General features: G+C 40.4%; 3 protein-coding genes across 3 annotated transcripts; 1 reads left to right on the forward strand and 2 right to left on the reverse strand.

Annotated features, from left to right (window-relative positions):
* Positions 1–69: 69 nt before the first annotated feature.
* rapsn (receptor-associated protein of the synapse, 43kD) lies at positions 70–9595 on the reverse strand. The gene is made up of 8 exons (XM_079680284.1): positions 8583–9595; positions 7664–8002; positions 5480–5638; positions 4491–4589; positions 4218–4340; positions 4069–4122; positions 3531–3730; positions 70–2103 (listed from the first exon to the last, which is right to left on the reverse strand). The coding sequence occupies exons 1-8, from the start codon at positions 8772–8774 to the stop codon at positions 2031–2033; spliced, it is 1239 nt and encodes a 412-aa protein (XP_079536410.1). The 5' UTR covers positions 8775–9595; the 3' UTR covers positions 70–2030.
* Positions 9596–10033: 438 nt separating this feature from the next.
* Positions 10034–14936, reverse strand: kbtbd4 (kelch repeat and BTB (POZ) domain containing 4). The gene is made up of 5 exons (XM_079680279.1): positions 14838–14936; positions 12622–13096; positions 12395–12536; positions 12077–12183; positions 10034–11602 (listed from the first exon to the last, which is right to left on the reverse strand). Exons 2-5 carry the CDS (start codon positions 13081–13083, stop codon positions 10742–10744), a joined length of 1572 nt encoding a protein of 523 aa, XP_079536405.1. The 5' UTR covers positions 13084–13096; positions 14838–14936; the 3' UTR covers positions 10034–10741.
* A 611-nt stretch (positions 14937–15547) lies between these two features.
* On the forward strand, positions 15548–16510 carry LOC307038687 (protein FAM180A). Its single transcript, XM_079680289.1, has 3 exons — positions 15548–15721; positions 15884–15957; positions 16065–16510. Exons 1-3 carry the CDS (start codon positions 15655–15657, stop codon positions 16407–16409), a joined length of 486 nt encoding a protein of 161 aa, XP_079536415.1. The 5' UTR covers positions 15548–15654; the 3' UTR covers positions 16410–16510.
* Positions 16511–16512: the final 2 nt, after the last annotated feature.

A 16512-nucleotide genomic window follows, 5' to 3' on the forward strand; every position in this document is an offset into this window, starting at 1 on the left:
ACAAAACTCTTGTTGAGCGATGGAAGCAGACTGACATTGAAAGATGATACACATGGTGAATACCAGCAATAAGATTAGACAATAAACTCCTGCTGCACTTTATTTTCATTAATGACATGTTTCTATATTTGACACAGTTACATGGTTTGACTCAATGCATAAATATATTAACAATGCATTCCAGTCCGACCTTAACTCATTTAAACCATGGTTGTATCAGCATAATGTCTAGAAAAACATAACATATCCTACATGTATTTAAATGTCGTGTTATTACTGCATTAATCCTCTAAGGAGGGCGAAGCTTGGAGGCAGAAGCAGAGGTAGTTAAAACTGTTAAAGATAAGTGGCTGTGCTGTCAGTGAAATCGCATTTATACCAAGAACAAACAAGCGTTATGATTCTTTGCACGTTTTACGACTGTGCTACATGTAAACAGAAAGTGAATAAACATTAATTTGGATGCCGGGAACCCAAACAAGTTCCTGGTGCTGCTCAGAAGTGAGGTTAGGTGAAAATTAAGTGCTTGTGCAATAAAAGTAAATGCCGTAGTCTCCCTGTTAAGGCTGTTGACCTGCTCACATGCTGTGAAGAGAAATAAAAACTAAGTAGCTACTACCTTATTTTTAAATTATGAATGTTTCAAAAAGGGTAAATGGTATTCGTTAAATTATTTATCTTTTGTTTTGATCACACAAATACATTTATTTTTACATCTATATTTTAGTACTTTTGAAAACTGTCTTACTAAAATGTAGTATGAGTTACAGTTTTAGAGGAAAACCTGGTTTTGGCCACGATGTTTAGATTGACATGGCTTATTTTGTTAAAGTATATAATGTGTAAAATATATTTAACAAATATATAAGGAATATGCATGATAAAAGCCACTGAATATTAAGAAAAACTATATTAAACAAATCCGAAATAAGTAAATATAGTTACATGGATTTATAATTTGATGTAATTCTTTGGGCATTGTAAATCAAACATGCAATGAGAATTGATTGATAGCACAGCTTTTTTAGGGCTTTCTCTCTCAAAACCACCTTTAAATGACAAAGCCTCTCCAAGTTAATAATATCAATCTGTATATTGACATTTTATCAAGTGATATTTACACTACAAATATTAAAACTCCACAATAAATGAATAGTAATCTGACTGGTATGTGATTGGTCGAGAAGATCCTTTCCCAATAGGTTTTCTCATGTCCTCAAATTGCAACAATATTGTGTTGACGTCAGATTTAAGAGTTAAACATGGACAGAAAAGTCATTTCCATGAACATTATGTGTGATCCGGCTCCTCTATCTCTGAATAAAGAAATAAAAACAGCAGCATGCCTTTTCTGTAAAGACTTACTAGTTTTTGAATGGTTAAGAGGTTTTTCGATCACTTTTGGGTTTTAAAAACACCTCAAAAATGGTAAAACAAATTAACATGAGAATAGTATGTACATGAAGACAATAATAAATATACCATGTATGAAATCAATTCAGAAACGGCTCTGTCTTCTGGAAAAGATACAAAATAAATCAGAAAACTGTCGATTAAAGAAAAAGTGGATGTAGTGTAAAAGGTTGGATCCTGGTTGAATTGAAACCCTGCAACTAAGATCACTGACGATCATTTCATCTTGATTTGACTAAACTATTACTACGCAGAAAATAGCAAATACAAGTTATAAACGCTCTTTTGACGGTCCATATTCCTCTAGAATTTAAAATCTGCACCTAAAAGGCCGGTCGTCAGAGTAGGTTCATTCTTCTTCAGCTTATCGAAATGTAACACTGTCAGTCGCGCCCCTCAGTTGGCTGTAACTCACAGACTGATAATAAGATGGATGCCTTGAATGTGTCCTCCAGCGGCACTCTGTGACACTGGGTTCGGTTCAGGATCCTCTTCACAGAGCAGTGAATTGTTTCTCCTCGAACATCTTCAGGATACCCCGAGGCTGCCTGCTGCTCTCAGATCAGTCAGGCATCACGCTGTGTCTGCAGATCCAACGCACAAACACAGTCGCACAATCACACAAATCCAGGCTTCATGGAGGACTTGAAACATTTGGGACAGCCCTTCGTCCCGTTCGTCTGCAGACACCTGAAGGAAAAGAACAGCCTAGTGTCAGCAGGTTTATCTGTAAACATGATATTACTAATAACATATTCAATTTATATTTCATTTTTCTTAATAGTCAATCAAGCATTACAATAAAAAAAACATCAAAGAATTTCGAATTTCTCTCAGAATTTAGGAATTTTTTTCAGAATTTCAAAAAAGTACATTTTTCTCAGAATTTCAACCTTGTCAAATTTATTTCAGAACTTTCTCAGAATTTCGAATTTTTCTCAGAATTTTGACTTTCTCAGAATTTCGAATCTTTCTCAGAATTTCGACTTTTTCGATGTTGTCACTGTCTCTTTCAATACAATACAAAGAGATGGCAAAAGTACATAGTTACATCCTTTACTCAAGTAGAAGTACAGATACTTGTGTTTAAAAATACTCTGGTAAAAGTAGAAGTACTGACTAAACTTCTTTACTCAAGTAAAAGTATTGGCTTCGAAATGTACTTAAGTAAGAAGTACCCATAACTACCAGCTGTTTTATAGAGTAGGCTAACTGGTAACTGGACCTCGCTTTATATTAATAGAACATTAAGGATCTTCTAATCCGTATTGTAATAATGTCATTGTATATATAAAGAATGTTTCGAAGCTGAACAACAGCAAAATGACAACGTTTTCATTGGTCCCTGTTCTTTAGAGAAGACCAGGAAATGATGGATACACGGATCGTGTTCAAATCAATAGGCACGCAATGACTCTGAATAATAATAGTCACGCCACCAAACACAGATTAAAACTAAAGTAGCGAGCCTGTTTTGAAAATGTAAGAAGTATAAAGCACAGGTATTTGTGTTAAAAATATAAGAAGTAAAAGTAAAAAGTCGTCAGAAAGATAACTAGTGGAGTACTGATACCAGAAAAATGTACTTAAGTACACTAACAAAGTATTTGTATTCCACTACTTCCCACCTCTGTCTTTGAAATTGTTAGGAAAATACTGAATGTACTCTTCTAATATCAGAGTAGCACATGATGAAAAAGGCCCTACGTAGCTGTGTATGTAACAGGGTGTATGATTACCTAGAAGAGCGTCAGGACTGTGTTAGGCTTATGATAGCTATGTGATAACGATTAACATGATGATTCAGCCTCTATGGAGATGGACATATGACAAGCATGATCATTTCTGACGTGGGTCTTAGCTAATCTGAAGTAATCATTGTATACTGCTTTGAACCGGTATTCCTGCATCCTCTTGTGACTGTGAAACTCCCTCTCGTATATAAGCATGTGAAGGACACTGTCCTGGGAACAAGTTGTCCCATGTATGTAATGACTACTTCTATTCTTGCAAGGATAATAAATACATGTATCCTGATATTGAAGCTCAAGCCGGTGACGAGTGATATTTAACAGAAATGCATGTATAAAAATAACAACGTGTGTAAGAGCACCCACTTGAGATGGAAGATGTGGGAACAGGGTAATGCCTGCAGTTTTTGGTCCCTGTCCCCGATGGACTCTCCACACATGCCGCAGTAGAGCTCCAGCTCCTCCACACACTGCAGGAACTTCACCACCTGCTCCCGGAGCTCCTCCTGCTGCCCCCGGGTCCGATAGATCCCCTCACTCAGGCTGTGCACCTTCAGCGAGCACAGCTACAGGGGCCAATCAGAAAAACACTGTCAATGTCACAAGTGTGTGTTAGTCTGGAACTAAAGATTACTAAAGGCAATCGTTTTGTCCAAATAATATCATATATACTGTATTGCTTCCCTCAGAGCTGACAAAGTCATGTTTGGTACGACCAGTAGTTAGTAGTATCAGTTTACAATCATATATGACCAAGAAATCTTAATGTAAATGTTTGCCATGTTTGCGTAAAAAAACGTAATATTAAACTAAATGCCAATTATTTCTGCCGAACAACTTTTCCGATTTATCAAGTGATAATTGGAGCTTTACTTTACTTGTGTCCTATAGAAACATCAGTTACCTTGTTTCCCATCCCATCTGCTAATTCCTGGGCTCGCTGCAAAGATTCAAGAGCCTGGGAAATAAAAACATTGAAGCAGGTTTTATATGAGAAACACTTATGCCTCTTAGACTGTGCTATTTGAAGCGAGATAATCAAATAATTGGCACCTTGTCTAACTCTTTCTGCAGAAGCCAACACTTTGCAACTCCCAGGTAGACCTGTGATTGGCCCAGACGGTTTCCAATCTCAGTCATGATACCCATTGCAGACTCGTAGCGAGGGAATGCTTTCTAAAAAGGGATGAAGAGAATTGACCACCATTAAGATATGAAAGACAGAGCAAAACACAATGAAAGGAAGATTAATAGAAAAGTCCAAACTCTTTGAAAGATACATGAAACAAGATCAAATGGTATTGGAGAGCTAACAGTTCCACTCACATCACCGTCACTCCTGCAGCGGTGTATGTCTGCAAAGTTTAGTAAGCACAGAGCCTGCAGAGGACGGTCACCGTGCTGCAGAGCAATCTTCATAGACTCCTGTTGGAGTGCAGGACATACAGGGTTAGAAGAGGCATTGAACTTGTCTGACCCCTTAACTGTTAATGACATAATTTAATCATCTGAAATTCGGGGAAATCCTTTTGTATCATTCGGAAATGAGACTTTCTGGTTTAATATCATCAGCTAATTACATTTAAATGATTGTATTAGACAATAAAGTACGCTCATTTAAAATATGCACCCTAACATTACACCTCACTAGATGAAAATGTCTCAAGTTGGAAAAGTTAATAATTCATTTTCTGTGGATGAAAGCAGAGTTGTTTGTAATAAAAAGGAGTGGGAAATCCAGAAATTGACTGCAGCTTTTTGTTAAATTACGTTTACAATTAGCATGCAGTTATTTCATTCATCAGCTCAGTTTACTTTTTACAAATAAATCAGACGGAAACAGGAACGTGAGCTGTTGTTATTTCCCCTTTAGGACTCCTCTTGTACTCTGGTATTCTAAATATGACAACATGTGTAAATTGTTTGTTTAAAAGTGTTTTGCAAATGTAATAAATCTGAAAAGCACCCCGCTGTCTTGTTACTTTACTTGTGCGCTCCAAGGCAATGACATCAAGTTATTTTTCACCCTAGGTACATAATTAGAACAGAGTGAAAACTAAAGCCACCCTCTTCATTAACACTTCAAACCAGCGCCTCTGTGAGCATATTTCTGGTACAACAGAACAACTGGCGCTCGCACCTGTCAGCAACCTCTACTGTATCTGCTGCTCCGACATCCAAACAACCAGACATCAGGGGACTTTGTGAGGAAACCAAAACTGTGACATTCTCCTCAAGTTATGTAGGTTTGTCTTTGAAGGGTTGAGTCCCGTCTCTGAGGACCCGTCTTGTGTGTTGGGACAGTAAAACAATACCTCACAGCACTCCATGGCGTCCGGCAGGCGCTCCAGTTTCCTGTAGGCCACAGACATGTGGTACTGGCTCATGGCTCGATACTTGAGGCTCCAACCCTTGCCGTAGTCGTTGACGAGCTCAGCGGCTTTGCAGGGGAAGAACAGCGCCTTCTCGTAGTCCTGTGGGCGGAGGATACTGATGAGTAAGGCCTCTTATGTCCAAGCATCAGTAAAAGAAGAAATACTAAATTGCAAAAGTCTGTCACATGAAAAAGTCCTGCTTTAAAATCTTACTTTAGTAAAAGTTTTGGCTTACAAATGTACTTAAAGTACCCTAGAGTAGTCATTTTGCATAAAGGCACATTTCAGATGTATTTATATTAAATTACTGGATTATGATAATTAATGCATGTATGTATAACCCAGCTGGTAAATGTGGAGCTAATTATTATTATTATTATTATTAATAATAATAATAATAATAATACATACTATTTAGAGGCGCCTTTCAAAAGACCCAAAGGACACCTTACAATTCAAAAAAGTCATTTAAATAACTTTGTACACAACTGCTGGATATCTTAATATCTAATTTCATGGCAATGTGTATTCATTAGTTCGATTTATATTTTGTATTATCTATTCAGAATGTGTATATCAACTGAAGCAGTCAAATAGATGTAGTGAGTGCAATAGTGGTGTCCATAATAACAATAAGTAGAAAGAAATTGAAAAATTCAGCAAGCGACATGTGTACTTAAAGGTAGGGTAGGTAAGAATGGAGAAACCAGCTCGAGTAAGCTAGAATTTGAAAGTACACAACCAAAAGAAATCTGCCCCTTCCTTCAGACTTCCTTACAGAGCCCCTCCTCCAACCCAATGAGGGCACGAGATAAGTTTGTGCACGAGATGGAAGGCTGACAGGCAGTTAGGCCATCCCGTTATCTGCCACGGCTTCCACAGATGAAATATGTGTATATGTTTATTGTCAAAGCATTTAATGTATTGATTGCTATCGGGATGTTGAGAGCATTCCATGGAATATAACAAAAAGTGTTTCTGGAGTGAATTACCTACCCTACCTTTAAGTCCAGTACTTGAGTAAATTAGTTAGTTTCCACCACTGCAAACGGCTTCATCAAACATCTTATTTAGATCCTAAAGACAGTTTGGTTTCTAAAGCTTAATGAAAATTCCATCTCTGACAGTATTCAAATAAAATAATCTTTTAGAGAATGAGTATTTCTGTGTCTCCAGTATTATGAAATAACGTGAGATATATGTGCATTCCTCAAACGCCTCTTCATAACAATCCCATTGAAACCAATCCTCCCTAGGAAGCCGAGGGATTACTCCTACAAATCTCTGATGTCAAGTCTACTACATAAGCCCCCTCACTCCGCCATGTTCCACAAAGCCTCGTACCGCATGAGCGAAGCATTAATGATGTTTGCTTGGATGCTCTGCTGTGTTTTCATACTTCACAAATACGTTGGCAATATCAGTATTGGTTGCGTAATCAAGTCACACGTGCAATCCAATTAATGTTTTACCTAAATAAAAACCTCAGAAAGATTAGAATATTATTTTACAGAAAAGTATTACACCTTGTCTTTCATACAAGCACTTTTGAAGACATATAGTCAAAGAGAAATACTAAGCAAAGAATAGGATGAAGTAGTATTTCTAATGCAGCACATCATAAAGTGTGCTGTAATTTAACTTACTACAGTTACTTAAGTACAGTGCTTAAATACAGCTTCAGGTGCTACTTTATACTTTTTAATTTACTGAATGTATTAGACATTTAGTTTTACAAACACAAAAAAACATTTACTTATATAATGTGATGCAGTAATATACAATCAAGTACCCAAACTTGACTTTATATTGCAAACCTACAACATTAAAATGCTCTTATTTGTTTTCTTTAGTTAAAAAACTGAACTTTTTAATATTCTACAATAATATGATAATTTCAAAGGAGCCTTTTGCATACAGGGTCCTTTTACTTTGATACTAAAGTACATTTTGCTAATGATACTTCTGTACTTTGACTCACGTAAATATTTGAATACAGGACTTGAACTTGTAAAGAGTATTTTTAGACAATAGTTTTTCTACTTTACTTAAACGAAGGACCTCAGTTCTTTGTCAACAACTGTTCAGAACACTAAAATCTCAATCATTTTACAAAAATGTTACCTTTAAATGGACATAGATGTTTCCCAGACTGCAGCAGACTCTGCACTCCAGCATCTTGTCGTCGTTGTTGTGAGCGTAGCGCAGGGCCTTCTCGTAGCTCTCCAGAGCTTTCTGGAAGACACTGAGGCCGAGGTAGGCGTTGCCCATGCTGAGACAAACCTGGCCGTTGAGCTGCAGGCTGACGGTGGTACCCTGCATGTTCAAGCAGGTCTTACAGTAGGACACCGTTTTCTGGAAGTCGCACAGCTTCTCATTGCTGCGCGCCAAGTTCAGGTAGCCCTCTGTCAGGTAGTCTGGGTCCTCCATTTCCCTGGCGGTGTCGATCTGAGTGAGAGCGTACTACAAGGAGAGAGAGGGAGGCCATGGAGAACAAGCAGGTTCATGGTGATTACATTCAAAAAGATATTAACTAAAAAGAGAAATGATATCCTTCTTCAAAGACATGAGGCCTCTACTTTGTAAAGTCTTCATTTAAGAGTGACTGCTGCATGAGTATAGATGGTTGTGTCAACAAGACACCCCACACTGATACTCGGGTTGCAGGGCACTTATTTACTCTGCACCGTGTGGAAGCCACACATTAACCCATGCTTCTCAAGATCACTGTAAATGGAACCAAGGCGCCGACCTTTGACCCCTTCTCCTTCAATTGTCACTTGGACGTAGTAGAAATGTAAAAATGCTACTACAGCACGATCCGTTAAACCCCGAATGGACATGATCACAAATAAAGTTAATGGGCTATTCAGTGGCTCACACTCCACTCCCACACACTGCTCGTTGCATAACACCAGTATGATCACACAGAAGTGAAAATGTGAGAAATGTCTTCACATGAATTATCTAAACAAATATCGAGAGGACACAGATTTGGTTAAAATGTTTTTGTTTGTAGCATAAAGTTCTTGTGGAGGCTTACCTTTAGCATATCTTTATATTTTCCCATTTCCGAGTGGGCTGTGATCAGGCACCCCAACACCCGAAACTTCCCCCCAGGATCTGAGGTCTTCCACAGCACGTTTGTCCAGACATTCAGGGCTTTGTCCGTCTGATTGGACTGATACAACCTCAGGCCCTTCTCTATCTGCAGCTTGGTTTGGTCCTGGCCCATCTCTGGTCTAGGCGCCTCATACAAATATTGATTCGTTTAGGCCATGCAATTCCAGTGAGGCAGCAAGAAAGTAGATCCTTGCCATGCGAAGAACGACTCCAAAGAAGATCCCTTGAAGATGATCCTCGGAGAGGTCGCTGCCAGCAGGCCTACCAGATCCCGCTCTCTCAGCTCCGGCTGTGCCGAGATGGAGAGGAAACTGGATCCACCGAAGTAAAACAGCAACACACCAAGACCATTATCGCCGGTCGCTTCGTGGAGAGCAAGAGGACCAGAGAAATATCTTCCCCATTTAACCCTGCAACGATCCCCTCTCACCATCAAGTGTTCAAAAATCTCCTTCAGATTTCCGCTTGAAAAATGCCAAAGAAACACGTTTCCCCGGCGGAGTGCTAGCAGTGATATCCCAGAATATCTGCTCCCTCCACACCCCAGCAAAAGGAATTCTCAGCACCCCCCGTGTCCGACCCCCTCCACCTTCCTGCTGCTGCTGCTGGCGCTGGAGCAGATGGTCTTGTCACTCTAGACCATGTGTCCCTTCAGGAATTCTGTCCTGCCCTCAGCAAGCGGTCCCAAGGTCACTTCAGCTCCTAGCGATCTACCTTCGCACTAAACCTCCCTCTGCACTGGACTCCAGAAGGTTTCATCACAACCCTGCGGAGCATCAGAAACACATCCACACTCAACCGTGGGGCTATGGCTGTGATACAGGGGCTATAAACAGCGTTATTGCCCAATATTAAGGGACTGCATGTCAGATGGTGCTTGTAGTGGCAGTCAGTTCCTATTGGGAGTTCTTATGGAGGCGCTTATGTCCCCCCCCCCCCCAGAAAACCCCCACCCCTTCATCTTGGCGTCAGCAACTGATGCTTAGAATAGTTCACAAAGTCTGACATGTAACTGGGCTTGGGTTTCAGCTGCACAGCCTCCTGTAACACATCAATGGGAGAGTTGTGGCCTTTCTGTAGTGGCTTTCTCTCCTTCTACTCCTCTTGTTCTCCCCCAAGGACAAAGCAGGCACCTTTAACACCTCACCATTCACAAGATGCATTGCCAATCCAAAGATAAATACTGTTAGGAGTTACGTCTTTGTTGAGGCAAAGCACCAAAGCACAGCAACAAATCCCACCCTTTCTAAATCCATTGCGGTATAACTGCAGGAAGTACAGATATCAAATCTCTGGTAATAAACAAAGTATTAATAGTGAGAGATAGTTCATGCAAAAAGGGTTAAGGGCCATAAATATCAGAACAAACAATGAAAGCTTGCAACTACAGCCATATATTTAACATTTCTGTTACAGTTTAACATCAAAAAATACAATCGCAAGACAAGAAACTGTGAAAAATGTAAAAGTTAGAAAACATCCTCTTATCAGGTTTATGCACATTTGACTTCAAATATGACATCTGAGGATATGTATCCTTCAACATCATGACACGTTTAACCACACACAATATACTGAAGGATGTTTTACCTTCAGTCACGTTTTTACAATGGAGTTGTTCATGCGTGTCAATAAACGAGCAGTGCACAGGACACAACGTCTATTATTTCACCGTCACAGCATCACCACACATTGTTTGACTTCACAAGGAGACACACTGGAACAACACAAGCGAGTGACACACACACACACACACACACACACACACACACACACACACACACACACACACACACACACACACACACACACACACACACACACACACACACACACACACACACACACACACACACACACACACACACACACACACACACACACACACACACACACACACACACACACACAGAGTTCCTTTTTACTGGTCTGCTGGTGAAGTCCTGATGGAATGAGTGGCACAGAAACCAGCTGAGTAAATAGAGTTACAGCGGATGTCTGAAGAGTGAAGTCATGGTTAGTTGTCCCTGATTGTCTGTGGTGAATGTGTGGAGCGCAGTATGACTTCCAGAGGAGAGTTTAGGCCAAGACGAACTGCCAGTTTGTGAGGAAGATTTTTAAACTTCTGATAACCGAGACGACGGATGTTGCCGGGTTGAACTTTAACGTGTTTGCGTCTCCTTTCTTACATTTGTCCCTGAATACGTAGATGCAGCCGTTACAGCTGGCCACCTTCCACAGAGAAGGCACGCAGCTCCACACCTCGGGGAAGCGCAGGCGGGTGAAGCTCTCCAGCAGCGGGTTGTAGCAGACCAGGGAGTCTCCCTCTGCCACGATGAAGATCACGTCCATGTGCACCGCAGCGTGCATGCAGCCCGCGAACGGCAGCATGTAAGGTTTGATGTGGCACTTCCGTGTGTCGGTGCCAAAGCACTGAATCAGTCGAGACGGCTTAGTGAAAAAGTCCATGTCGTTCTCCTCCCCCCCGAGCAGGTAGATGGTTCCTCCCAGGTTCACACCGGCGGCCCCGGACACCGCGGTGTCCAGCTGGCTGCTCTCTGTCCACATGTTGTCCTTCACTGTGTAGAAGATGATGGCGTTAGAGAGTGTGTCCTGCAGCGTCTTTCCCCCCAGTGAGTAGATAGTGTCCTCCGTAGAGACGGAGACCATGGTGTGGTGCAGGCGGTCTCTGGGCAGCGGGGCGCAGCGCTCCCAGTCCATGGTGTGCATGTTGCACTTCCACATGCGGCGAGGGATGGACCCCCCCACCACATACAGGTCACCTGCGTGTTTACAGGCCGCAGTGATCTGATGGCATAAACTGTTCTGGCCGCTCACGCTGATCGAATCGTCCTCGTCACAGTGAAGCGACACGGCCAGCGAGTGAGTCCGCGCCTCCTCCTTACCAATCAGGTAAATGTGGACATTCTCCCCGATTTCCTGTGGATGTACAAGAGAAAGACATCCGCCATTACAGATACAAATAGTTCAAACAGACATAAATTAGTAACACTTGTGTACATTGTTATAAAGCTTCACCACCAAGACTCCTCATTCTTTATAATTAGAAATCCAGCCTCTCCCTATGCATTGCCCTTGGGTTAACTGTTGAATGGACCGGTATATTATTTTTACTATAACTAATTGCCTGTAACTGACAACAATAACTTTTTACAGAGTCGCTGAAGAATCTTTATTCTATTTACTTGTTATTTAAATTGTTGATAATATATATCTGTTACTATTATTGTTATTTTTTACTCTTGGTGTGTTGGCCAGTGTCCCAGGGGATGACTTGAGTGTGTGCCGATGTTTGTATACTGTATAATGTGTAAAAAACAACATTTGAATATAAACAACAAAAAAAGGCAAGAATTGGATACAAAATACAAAAAGAAGTTGAAAGTGAGCTACCTTGAGATTTTCTTGGAGGATGCATGAAAACTCCTCTCTCTCCACCTTGTTGTTGTTTATCCATGAATCAATGGCCACTTTTGGATTCTGGGAACTAGGAACTCCATCTGAAAAAAAACAAAGCTTAGTGAGTCACATACATGAGTTTTTTTTTTACATTTGTCAATTTCAGATCGTCACTAGTTAAGTGGCAGACAAGAAACGTTGGGGCTCATGCTAGCGGTAATGTAACTAATACAACGCATGACTTTGAGTAAATGTGATAACACAGTTTGGGACGCCAGGCCACATAGTGATAGGACAGCAAACCGGTGATACCTTTGAGGATGTCCAAGAGCAAACAGAGAGGCAGGTTGAGGAATTCTTCAGTCTGGTGCAGCTGGGCCAGGTGGATTTTGGCACAATGCTTAGCTGCGGTGTACAACTCCTGGTCACTGTGTCTGTCTGCAAGCCACATCACCTGGGCAAAAAGTTCATATGACTAAACTGATACAATTGACACAAATGTGACTAAGTAGCAGAGACGTGTTAAAACAGTGACTCACCTGCAGGCAGTTGTTGACCTCTACTGTCCGCGAGAGGAATCGGGAGCATTCCTCAAACAGAGCAGTCAGCTGGTACATGTCTGACATCTCATAGGTGTCCTGGAGCTCCTCCACTCTCAGTTTAATCGTGCCGTGGTAGATGTAGTCGACCAGCAGCTGAAAGACAGTGGCGCTGACATCCTTCAGCTCAATGGAGCGGTTGTGGGACTCTTTGAGGTTGGAGGTGAACATGGAGCGGAAGAAACTGCTCTGTGCCGACAGCACGAGCCGGTGCAGCTGAAACTCTTTGCTGTCCACGTTGATGGTGACGTCAGCAAACAGGCTGTCCCCCACACACAGGTCCATGATGCTCTTCACCACCCGGCTGGAGTGGGAGCGGTCGGTGAAGGTGTATCCAAGAAAGTAGTTCTCCTCGCCCACAGAGCCGCCCACGCTGAGGCCCCCCTCCTCGCTGGACTCCATCTTTACTGCTCACCTAAACAAGTCAGCAAGCAGCAGAGCATCCATCTACAGTGAGTTGGCACTTTATAAAACATGTCAAGGTTTGCAAAAGTACCAAAAAAAACAATAACCCCTCTACATCTTTTTAAAGGTGATTGTTTAAAGTTGGTGATGAAATCTTTCTATATATGTTGATTGTAGGGTTGCCAGAAACTGACCATGATCAAAATCGATTATTCGGCAGCCCTGGCGAATAATAATCGATTATTCGACCAACCCAGTACAAACAAAATAAACGATAAATAAACCAACATCAACATGATGTTGGTTTATTTTTTGTTATTTTCTAAAGTGCCTGCCATTGCCTTTATTTGGAGATGCGCTATGCGCAGCAGCGCTGCGTCTTTCTCTGTAACCTCTTTGGCGTGCTTCGCACTCAAATGCGAACGCATTGTTGAGGTTGAGCTGTGATAGACCGTCTTCCTTTGGACTTGTAAGTTCGAAGTAGTTCCACGAGGAGGAACTCTTTTTACCTGCCGCTTTGTTCATCTTTAGTCGCACGTGTGAGGGAGAGGGGGGGGTAGCGGCGGGGTCGGTGTGTAGCGTGCTGCTGCAGCAGCAGTCTGCTCTGCACGCAGGCTTCCTCCAAGTTTACAGTAAAACAAACTGGTGGTGTGACCAATGGCCATTTACAATTATTAATACTATTACTATTATTAGCATTAGTCTATATTTTGGTTGAAACTAAGCCAGAAAAAAAAAAAACATAAATAATAATTAAAATATATATAAATAAAATCGATTTTTAAAAATAATATTCGATTATGGAGACTGTAACGAATATTCGAATAATCGAATAATCACTGGCATCCCTAGTTGATTGTAGGCGATGTTTGGGAATACCATAACAATACATTGGGCAATAACACTAACTGACTAATATTATTTAATAACAAATTATTTGAACATAAGAAAATCTGATTGATTTATAAACAAGGATTTCCCTTTTGTAAATACTTTTGACCACAATTTACCTACATTATACCCACATTTGGTCATAGTTTTTAGTAGACAAATTATTGAATGGTGACACTATTTATAAATTAGGTCAAACAAATTTGCACAGAAAGCTCTTTCTATACAATACAATATATCTGGAGTAGGCTAATAGTGGTTATCCCTGTAGCTTTGATGTTGCTTCAACTTCATGGTCTTAATGGTTATTGTGGTGTTGTTAAATAGTAATGTGCTATAGTAAAAATTGTTCAGTAAAACACTATATATATATATATATATATATATATATATATATATATATATATATATGACTCCAAAATTGTCATACATTAAAAAAAAAAACACTCTGATACAGATTAACATACAAATATTAAAACTTTCACTGAGTTAGGATATAGTGCAGAACCGTTTAATTAGCAGTCGTTTCTGCTAAACGTATTTAATAAATGATTGCATATCTTCATATCAAACCACAGAAGCATCTTCTCAAAAAAGTGTTTATACTGTTGTTAAATACTGTGATGAGTGATATTTATTTAGGTTAATGTCTGCGGTAATGCGCAGTGTGGGTGTAACGGTAGTAGGAAGCTAACGCTAGCTAACCCTGTGTTGTGTTTACGGTCAGGATTAGCTTGCTACACAGGCGAGTCACAATTTAACCGTGATATCATGGAGGTATAGTTATAACTAGCACTGCAAATTGGAAACCACATTGTCAAAATTATTTTTAAGAAAGACTAGTAAACAGTCGCATTTACCTTTATTTGAGTACTTTATTATCCAGGAGCAACTGAACTCTTCACCGGAAGTAAATACACTTTTCCATCTGTCAGAAAAGAGCAGTCAACTGGTGCTGCTGCAGCCAAGTGGAGGAGATGCGCAACTACAACACACTGGAAATACAGTAGTTCCTGATGTCAATAATGCTGGGCATAACCTCAGCAAGCATAAACTTTAATTTTACAAAGTAAATCAAATGAAGTGAATGAGCTATGAAGTTGGACCGCTAAGGACTTCAGTAGTTTACATAGTCAAGACATGATAAAGTGAATGCCTTTGGTACAGTATAAAGTGCATACCATAATCTTCACCAATCTGCTTTACATGAGACCAACTCTATTGTGGCATTTGTCTATATGTGGTATTACCTTACTTTCTGATAATGTTGATATTTAATAAATGTAGATGTATCTATGCTGAGAAGTACCCTTAACTGAAACTGAATTTGTGAAGGATTGTTTTTGGTTATTACTTTTGTTTGCATTGTTCAACATATATATTCTGGGGAAAAGCATTTATTACTGAATGACTTGTTTGTTCTTGGGTATAAAGGGTAAATTGTCTCTGTGAACTTTAAGTCATTGTAGCTCAGAGTTCGGCATGTGGATCATAAAGAGATAGTCAAAAGTATCTCTGCTCTGCATCACAGCCATCTGGCTTTTGCTACTATTTTCCAAGGTGGAAGAATGAGTGGTATTCAAGTTGAGCTGTTTCTGCCCTGACTCACACAAGTGTCCGAGGGAGCACAAAGAAGGATGCAGCGTTTATTCTGACTGCAACAATCTAAAGAAGAATATGAAAAAACATCTTAAATTCTGCCTTCAGGTCATTGTATGGCTTTCATTGGAGCAAGGGCTGCAAGGTAAGTGAAAACTGAAAATGTACTGACAGGAAAGTGACTTTAGGTTATATAATGATTAAGCATGCAGAAATCAATATGCATTTCATAGCATTACAAGGTGTCAATGCACAGATAGTTTTCTTGCATCTCCATTGTGTTAAACTGCAGTATTTTCTACTTTAGATGTGGCTGCAGGCAGAAGTCCAACACCTCCTAAAACCGGCTCATCTGTCTTTGATGCAAACCTGATGTTTGAGGTACTTTTTTCATTTCAGAGTTGTGTTCATGCATTTAAATCACATACCGGGCCATATTTAACTTGCAGAGAATTCTATATATTTAAATGTTTCTATCCTGTTTTCAGTTTTTGCTGGGTGGGGTGGAGATCGACCATGACAACAACATTGTTCTGCTGGACAAGGAGATGGCATCCATGAGGACGGGGCGGGCTTTCCTGTCCCAGATCAATGACAACATTCCCAGAAGTCCGAGCTCCATGGAGCAGATGGTGGCAGCTCATAAGAGTCAGAATCGGCCGCTGACTCCGGATCAGTTTGACGGTCTTGTTCTGAGCATGGTGTACTCTGCCCAACAGGCCAGGCATCAGGATGGAGAAGAGCATCAGGAGGCCTGGAGTGAAGTGCTCCTCCAGCTGGCAAATGTTACGGTCCATGAACTACGTGGAAGTTATCTTTTCAATTATGCATGATACAAAAACTGCCTATCTGCATAAGATGAAGGTGTCAGCAATTGCCCTACATCTTCTTTTAATGTGTATTCAAAGATTTGTAAATAAAAACCTCAATCATGTA

This window comes from Notothenia rossii, assembly GCF_949606895.1.
Source record: "Notothenia rossii genome assembly, chromosome: 5".
NCBI classification, from domain to species: domain Eukaryota; kingdom Metazoa; phylum Chordata; class Actinopteri; order Perciformes; family Nototheniidae; genus Notothenia; species Notothenia rossii.

What these genes read in the sequence shown, in the direction of transcription:
- rapsn (XM_079680284.1), bottom strand. Translation starts at nt 8,774, where the DNA reads ATGGGCCAGGACCAAACCAAGCTGCAGATAGAGAAGGGCCTGAGGTTG. An exon ending in ACGCCATGGAGTGCTGTGAG is followed by an intron (nt 4,590 to 5,479) that starts GTATTGTTTTAC and finishes GCACTCCAACAG; the next exon opens with GAGTCTATGAAGATTGCTCT. An exon ending in TGCAGAAAGAGTTAGACAAG is followed by an intron (nt 4,123 to 4,217) that starts GTGCCAATTATT and finishes TTTATTTCCCAG; the next exon opens with GCTCTTGAATCTTTGCAGCG.
- kbtbd4 (XM_079680279.1), bottom strand. Translation starts at nt 13,083, where the DNA reads ATGGAGTCCAGCGAGGAGGGGGGCCTCAGCGTGGGCGGCTCTGTGGGC. An exon ending in AGGTCAACAACTGCCTGCAG is followed by an intron (nt 12,537 to 12,621) that starts GTGAGTCACTGT and finishes CTTTTTGCCCAG; the next exon opens with GTGATGTGGCTTGCAGACAG. An exon ending in GCTCTTGGACATCCTCAAAG is followed by an intron (nt 12,184 to 12,394) that starts GTATCACCGGTT and finishes GTTTTTTTTCAG; the next exon opens with ATGGAGTTCCTAGTTCCCAG.
- LOC307038687 (XM_079680289.1), top strand. Translation starts at nt 15,655, where the DNA reads ATGAAAAAACATCTTAAATTCTGCCTTCAGGTCATTGTATGGCTTTCA. An exon ending in ATTGGAGCAAGGGCTGCAAG is followed by an intron (nt 15,722 to 15,883) that starts GTAAGTGAAAAC and finishes TTTCTACTTTAG; the next exon opens with ATGTGGCTGCAGGCAGAAGT. An exon ending in ATGCAAACCTGATGTTTGAG is followed by an intron (nt 15,958 to 16,064) that starts GTACTTTTTTCA and finishes TCCTGTTTTCAG; the next exon opens with TTTTTGCTGGGTGGGGTGGA.